This window comes from Micromys minutus (assembly GCF_963924665.1).
Source record: "Micromys minutus genome assembly, chromosome: 16".
Lineage (NCBI taxonomy): Eukaryota > Metazoa > Chordata > Mammalia > Rodentia > Muridae > Micromys > Micromys minutus.
Genome location: NC_137985.1, coordinates 16146609 through 16155255, shown reverse-complemented (window position 1 = coordinate 16155255; position 8647 = coordinate 16146609). Strand labels below are relative to the sequence as shown.

The 8647-nt window shown below is 38.4% G+C and overlaps 1 protein-coding gene across 1 annotated transcript; it reads right to left on the bottom strand.

Annotated features, from left to right (window-relative positions):
• Positions 1 to 1586: 1586 nt before the first annotated feature.
• LOC308430894 (olfactory receptor 1174-like) lies at positions 1587 to 2573 on the bottom strand (the record flags this gene model as incomplete). The annotated part of the gene is made up of 1 exon (XM_080930171.1): positions 1587 to 2573. The coding sequence occupies one exon, from the start codon at positions 2571 to 2573 to the stop codon at positions 1587 to 1589; it is 987 nt and encodes a 328-aa protein (XP_080786297.1).
• Between the last annotated feature and the right edge of the window lie 6074 nt (positions 2574 to 8647).

Below are 8647 nucleotides of genomic sequence, written 5' to 3'. Positions count from 1 at the left end.
CTCCCAGACACTAAGCCATTAATCAGGCAGAATATATAAACTGGTCTGAAGCCCCTGGCATAAAATCCCCAAAGATCTTGAAGCCACAGGGAATGGGGAGGTCTGGTAGTGGGAAGCATCTTCTTGGGTACAAGGAAGAGGAGGAGTGGGGTGAGAAAATTTGGTGGGTGGGGAGAGGTAAGATGTAGAGCAACAGCAGATTTTTTAAAAAAGGTTTGATAGTATGCATTGAAAACTTACTAGTAACAAATGAGCATAAAGTACATATAAAACAAAAAGGAACATTGAAACAGTCAAAGTTTTATTGGTATGTAAAGATTAAACATAATGATTTTTAAATACCAAGAATTGCCACAAGGCTGCATTTTTAGCTCTTAAATATTAATGATTTAAGGTCTAGGTGTACCACAGTCTGAGAGGGTACTTATAGTTTTTTTTTCTAAGAAGAATTGAGGTTTCCACATTTTGTCTTTCCTTCTTTTTGAGTTTCATATGGTCTGTGGGTTGTTCCTGGAGTATTCAGAGCTTCCTGGGTCTAGTATCCAATTACCAGTGACTGCATATTATGTCTGTTCTTTTGTGACTGGGTTACCTCACTCAGAATGATGTCCATTTGCCTAGGAATTTTCTAAAGTCATTGTTTCTAATAGCTGGGTAGTACACCATTGTGTAAATGTACCACAATTTCTGTATCCATTCAACTACTGGAGGACATTTGGGTTTTTTCCAGCTTCTGGCTATTTTAAATAAGATTGATATTAACATGGTGGAGCATGTGCCCTTATTATATATTGGAGCATCTTTGGGGTATATGTCCAAAAGTGGATTAGCAGGATCTTCAGGTAGTACTATGTCTGATATTCTGAGGAACTGCCAGACTGATTTCCAGAGTGGTTGTACCAGCTTACAACCCCACCAACAGTGGAGGAGTGTTCCTCTTTCTCTGCATCCTTGCCAGCATCTACTGTCATCTGAGTTTTTGGTCTTAGCCATTCTAACTGGTGTAAAGTATAATCTCAGGGTTGTTTTGATTTACATTTCCCTGATGACTAGGAATGTTGAGCATTTCCATGGGAGCATCTCAGCCATTTAATATTCCTCAATTGATAATTTTTCATTTGGCCCTATAACCCATTATTAAATAGAACTGTTTTATTCTCTGGAGTCTAACTTCTTGAGTTCTTTCTATGTATTGCATTTTATATCTCTATCAGATGTGGGATGGTAAAGATCCTTTCCCAATCTGTTGGGTGCCATTTTGTTTTTTTGACAGTGTCCTTAAACTTACAAAAACTTTACAATCAAGTGAGGTCCCATTAATCGATTCTTGATCTTAGAGCATAAACCATTGGTGTTCTGTTGAAGGAAAATTTCCCTGTGCCCATGTGTTCTAAGCTTTTTCTCACTTTCTCTTCTAACAGTTTCAGTGTACCTGACAACCTCAATTTTTAAGCATTATAAAATGGAATTAAAATATTTTCTGTAAAATGTCCACAAATCCAATGTTACATATACTTTTAGAATAGTGTAGATTAGGTATATATTTTAGAATACAAAATAACTCAGAAGAAGTATGTTCATAAATTTTACTTCTCAGGTCTCAGTATAAATTTAATTCTGAAGTCTTTGATCCACAATGGGCAAGAGACGACTCTGATAAAAAATTGAGCAAGGGCTCCTTTCACATCTTTGTTTCTCAGGCTATAGATGAAGGGGTTTAACATGGGGCTGATCACAGTGTACATCAGTGAAGCAATCATTTTCTTCTGGGTGGAATGAAGCACAGAAGAGCTGAAGTAAACTATAATTGCTGACCCATAGAACAAAGAGACCACACAGAGGTGAGATCCACAGGTAGAAAAAGCTTTGTACTTACTCACAGTAGAGGACATCCTTAATAAGGAATTGACAACCTGTGAGTAAGACATAAATATTCCTGTCACAGGAATCACACCCAGTAAGAAAGTCATCACATACATGAAGACATTATTTATGTAAGTGTCAGAGTTGGATACTTTGAGAACTTGAGCCAGTTCACAAAAGAAATGTGGGATTTCTGTGCCTCTTGAGAAGTTCAGTTTATTTATCAACAGTACATGAGTCAGGGAGATACAGGACATGGTAATCCAAAACATCAGTACCAGAAGGCCACACACCTGGGGGTTCATGATAACAGTGTATTTAAGAGGGTTACAGATGGCTACATAGCGATCGTAGGCCATTACAGTCAGTAAAAAATTATCCATCCCAGCAAAAGTATTAAATAGATATACCTGTGTAAGACATTCTATGTAGGAGATGTCTTTTCTCTGTGACTGCATGTTCACTAGCATCTTTGGTACTGTGGTTGAGATGAAACAGATGTCAATAAAGGACAGATTGGAGAGAAAGAAATACATGGGGTTGTGGAGATTTGAGTCAGAGCTTACGGCCAGAATGATGAACAAGTTCCCAAGCACAGTGACCAGGTACATGAAAAGAAACAGTTCAAAGAGAATGGGTTGCAGCTTAGGTTCATCTGAGAGACCCTGGATGAGAAATTCTGCTGTCATTGTGTGGTTCTCTGTTTCCATATAACCTTTGTATCTGCTAGAGCAAAGGTAAGTTTAGTTTTCAAATAATAGCCACTGAAACATCATAAAATAACCCTTGGAAACCTATCTCTCATTTTGATAATGAGTGTCATTTATTTAATCTAGTGAATAATTTTTACTATTCTCAAATATATGTAGTTTATTATTATTTTCAAAATAGCTAAATAGCTCTCTTCTTTATTATCTATACCTGTTAGTAACTGAATATTTATATGAATCTTTTTAGACATATAAATTACCAGATTTTCTCTTCTCTGAGATAGAAACATTCTCTGAATTAGAGGCCAAAAGGCACGGGAACCAAGTGAGGAAATGTAGCTAGGTTGCTAGGTAGATAGATAGAGTTATTCAAGGCCAAACTGTATGACGATGTTCTTATCAGGAATTGGTAGACATTTTAAAGATTACTGAACTAAGCAGCAGAGGAAGGGCATCCGGGACATGGTTTGGGGATTATGGACTGCCTTCTGCATTTGTCTCATTATTTGCATTTTTGGATAATTGCATGTGGCCTATTAAATTTTAGGCCTAAATAAATATAAATGTTAGAACTGAAGTAAATATTAAGGAGAAATTACCTACAAAGGAGAAATCTTACAATATTCTTTATACCTGATTGTAAATACAGAAAAAAATAGTTAATCTTAATTAAAATGCAATAACATTTATTTAAAGGGAGTGACATAGTATGAAGAGAAAATTATAATCCTAGAAATTGATCTTGAATAATTCTGAAACAGGAAACAGGCCAAATGAACTTACTTAACTCTGTAAGTCACACAAAAGAGTGGAGAATAGATTTTCTTTGAAAAACAATTGGAAAAAAATTAATTCATCAATGATAGATTGAAAGGTTATAAGATTTAAAAAATAACTCAGTGAAAAGTGAAATACCTTTGAAGTAAAGATTCTTTATCGTAATAAACAGCTACCTCACAGTTTACACTCTAAGGGTTGGGTCCTCCCACATGCAATTCTCTGCTCCCCATACCTACCTCGCTGGCCCTAACCTGAGCATACCAGGTTTTCCAATATTTTTTACTGAAGCAGTTTCCTCTCGATTATCTGTTCAAAGAAAAATCAGGTAAATTTTCACAGTACAAATATTAGAGATAGAGGAATAAGGAGAAGAAGGAACATTATTAAATTGTCATATGTCCCAGAGCTTCAATTCTCAATGCACCCTATTAGTTTAATTGTCCTATTTTCTTTATACACATCAAACTAGTTTCCCTGGAGTACAACAGTAACAGCAACAACAAATATAAAAGTTGAAACTGTTAGTCAATTTTGTGTTTATGTAGATAATAGCAAACGGAGATTGATTACTTTTTTTAAGTAATGTATTGCCTGTTGTATTATAATCAACCAGGTTTTATATTTAATCTTCTGAATTAATTAACTGGACAAATAAAGTAATATATATATATATATATATATAATCCATAGCATTAATATCTAGAAGTACTTTATTTTACTTATAAATTAATCCTGAATATTAAGTTATACCTACAATTATTATTTTATATTAGAATATTGCTCATGGGCCACATTTGTAAATATATTACCACTAATCATATTTACTCACACACTATTATATACTCCCATAGTCAAAATGTAATTCTGTCATCTTTGACACGTGATTGTTCAATAAAACCCTCCAAATGCACTTGTCACTTACAACCTACTCATCTATTTCTCTAGGCTAAAGTGGAGAAATTCAAGTATTAATGAAATCATGTAGGATTCTCCTTACTAACTTGGTATAATTCAATTCTCTCTCTCTCTCTCTCTCTCTCTCTCTCTCTCTCTCTCTCTCTCTCTCTCTCTCTTTCTCTCTTTCTGTCTCTGAGTGTGTGTGTGCATGAGTCTCAATACACACACACTTACACACACACAGACATTTTCTAACATACAAAATTTCTTGTTATTTTATACAACAGGTCACTAGATAATATAGTAGCTCAATAGTTTTGTATTCACTTGTTATTTTCATTTCTTATTTACAAATCTAAGAACAGTGTTTAGCTTGGTCTGGTGCACCTGGTGCTTTAACTCAGCACTAAGGATGCAGAGGCAGATAGATTTCTGAGTTTGAGAATAGCCTGATCTATAGATCCCTTTGAGGATAGTAAGTGCTACATGGAAAAACCCTACCTTGAGAATGTCAACAAACTGAAACAGTATTCAAGACATCCCTTTATTCTGAGACATCTTTTTTTGTGATACTTTTTTATTGAATAGTTTATGTATTTATATTTAAATGTTATCCTCTTTCATGGTTTCTCCTCTCCCACTCCAATCCCTATGCCCCTGCTCTATAAGCAAGCTTGCCTTCCCATCAACCCACTCCCAACTCAACACCTTCACAAGACTAAGGGCTTCTTCTCCTATTGATGCTGAACAATTCTATTCTCTAAGGCACCCACATGTTTACTCTTTGGTTGGAGGTTTAGTTTCTGGGGTGTCTGGTTGGTTAATATTGTTGTTCTTCCTATGAGGTTGCAAGCACCTTCGGTTTCCACTCCAACCTCAACCAGCAAGGAAGACATGACCCAGGGAAGATCTTCTTCAAGCAGTTTATTCAGGATCCTTGAACAAGCTTCTGCTTCTGGTTCTGCCTCTGTTTCTGTCGCTGAAGATACGCCATCGCAGGCTTAAATCCCCTGGGGCTGGCCAACCCATGTAAGCTACGTGGGTCCTTCAGATAGGCTGCTTCAATGCAGAAGCAGACAAGCTGAACAGGCACAGCCCAATGAGGACTTGTTTACTACCGAGAGCACTCACCATCAAGGAGTTGGAAGGCAGAAACCAGTGCCATCTTCGGGGCATGGCACCCCGCAGCTCTCTACATCCCCCCCCTTTGTTTTTGGCAAGAGAATGCCTGTCCTAGGTTGACCCTGTAGCAGTTCCCCTTACCTGTTTTGGGAGACGAACAGCATTGGTTTGATCCCTGTCTTAGGTTGGTGACCTTATCCTTCATTGATTATTTCTCTAGCATGCCAAGAGGCCTTTTATTCTTGGTGCATGACTGTAAGCCATGCTAGGGGGGACTGTCCTGCCTCAGTGGCTATTAATGCCTGGACAACCATAGCTGCATGAGGTTTATGAGCAAACTTTATCCTGCAAAGGCACCACAGGCCCACAAAGGAGGCAAGCAACAAGAGGCCAGCCATGGCTCCCATTCCCGCACACCCTTTTAGATGATTCATGGCAGGAGCAATCCAAGAGGACAGTCTAGTAGCCACTCTCTAGAGCAATGGGGAGCCCACTTAGGGTGGTGGGGTACCGGTTTCTCAAGTGTACTTTTAGCAGGCCACCATCTACTCACCCAAGAAGCATTGGCTTAGTACCTGGTATTAGTAGTAGGGACATCAAACCAAGCCGCAGATTGATTATATAAGGATATGCACTTACTACTATCACTAATATTCCTTACCCTACAAAAACATAAGCTCCCTGCCAAACTAAAACTTTTATGTATATTAATGCTAACAAGCTCTCTATCTAAAGGCAAGAAGGACAAATCTAAACTCTTATCGGTACTAAAGAAGCAGGGATACAATTTTGCATCATGATGTATCAGCATGGGTCTCAGGAACACAGATAGAATCCCCCATCATGGCACTGCCTATGCTGGTGTCCAGACCAGGCTAATGATCTTCAGCATTAGCAGAATCTTCATGTTTGTTGCACTTCCTTGCAAGTCCCTCAGGGACCCACAATGGTTCTTGTCGATCCTGGGGAAACACACAAACAGACCCTCTCACCCATGCCAATACTGGATCAGGGCAATGCCACAATCCAGTGACCACATCATTCCATTGATATAGCCCTTCAAGCCTCCTCCTCGGCACTGATGTCAGTCAGTGGTGGAGAGGCCATCAACATCCAAAATTAAAAAAAATTGAGAGTAAAAAGGGCTAAGGATATTCTTTCCTTGGGGGTCCTGCCTTGACCTATTCCCCCTTTTTGTTTTATTAAGCATTCTTTCAGGGTACAATGAGCATGTTCTACAATTCCCTGTCCCTGAGGGTTATAGGGTAAGCCATGATTAAGTTGAATTTCTATTTGTTTACAAAAGGAAGTGAATGACTGTGCCGTATAGGCTGGTCCATTATCAGTATTTAGCTGTTGTGGTTTTCCCCACGCAGCCCAGGCTTCTAAACAATGTCCAATGACATTGGGAGCTTTTTCTCTGCTCAAAGGTGTGACATGAATAACACCTGAGCAGGTGTCCACAGACACATGAACATATTTCAAGTCTCCAAATTCTGAAATGTGTGTGATATCCATCTGCCATATTTTTAATGGCATCAGTCCTCTAGGATTCACCCGACACCAGGTGGGTGACTATAAATCACGCATTGCGGACAATCCAAGACCACCTGTCTGCCATCGGCTCTAAACATATGGAACTACTGTTGAAGGGTCCTAGCATTTACATGAAATTGCTGATGGAACTGTCTAGCTTGATCTAGGGATGAGCTTAGGAAAACACACAACATCCTAGTCCAATGATCCACAACATAATTTCCTTCACTCAAAGGTCTGGGCAAGCTGGTATGTGCTCTAATATGCTGCATATAAAAACATTTTTCTTAACCAAATTATTTTTTTCAATTCCTGTAATAAGGCACACATAGTACTAGTCAATTTAATAGGTCCTGCCAACTCTAATCTCTTAACTGCATTCACTATATAAGCTGAGTCAGAAATTAAGTTGAATGCAAAATAACATTTTTTAAATACCTCAATTACAATCTTTAACTCTACAATCTGGGGGGATCCCGGTTGAAATAGACATAATACAGGGTTTTTGTGTTCAATCATATAGGCCCTGCAGCGTGTTTTAGAACCATCTGTGAACACATTTGGTGCTCCTCAAAGTGGACAAGGGGAGGTTATCCTAGGAAAAACCACAGATGTTCCTTAAAAAATGACCATAGTGGGTGATTTGGATAATGACTATCTATCAGCCCATCAAACCCAAAATGCAATATAACCCATTCATCCAAAGTGCCATATAAGGTCTTAACCTGTTGACTGGAATATGATATTATGAGCAATGCCAGAAGCATACCAAAATATTGCAAACTTTGTTGGATCCCAGTCTGAGCCAACCCATAATAATTGTAAGGAGGGGGGCAGATGGTATCTCCCCAGGGGGTTCTTCTTCCTCCCTGAGCTGTAATTTTTTCTTCCCCTTTCTCTGTTTCTCTCTCAGAGACTGTTTTTCTACCCTCTCTATTAAAGCCTGTAATTCCTCATTGGTGTCTAACCATTTTGTCTCCGTCACTTCTTTGCTCCCTACTTCTTCAGATCTCTCCTCTTGGAGCATCTCTAAGGTAACCTGCCCTTTCTCTACTGCCTCTTTGCAGCATTCCTGGTCTTCAAGGCAGCTATGCACCAGCCTCAACACAGGCCGGACTCCAGGCTTTAATGTCCCTTGGTCCCAAGCAAAATCCAGATCTTTCCCTAACTTATCCCAGCACACCACATTTAGGTTTCCTGAGACTCTGAACCAAGGTGCAATGGTGTCACATTCATTCAAAAACCTTTCTAGGGTGCTCTTCTTAATTTTGAGGTTTTTCTTTGACAAGAGTAGCTCTTGAAGAGCCAGAAAAATTGGATGAGACTGAGAAGTTCCCATCCTGAATCTTTTTACTTTCAGTTTGCTGCTGCAGTGAGAACCATTTCACTTTTGGTTTGCTGCTGCTGAGAGAGCCCTTTCACTTTCAGTTCGCTGCTGATGCTACTGCAAACTTCCTTGCTGGATGCCTGAGACTTTATTGCTGCTTGTTTTTGCAGTCTTTTTTTTTGTTTGTTTTTTAAACGACTTTATTTTGCAAAACAAAGATAAATGTACAGATTTTAAACATTTTTTGCTTAAAATTATACATTTTTGTCAGTACCGTTTTTTCAGACATTAAAATAAATTTTACATAAAACCATGTGAATATATTTTTTAGTCAGTACTTGATTTTTTTCAAGGGCTTGACAGTATGCATTGAAAACCTACTAGTTGCAATAAGCGTAAAGTACATGCAAAA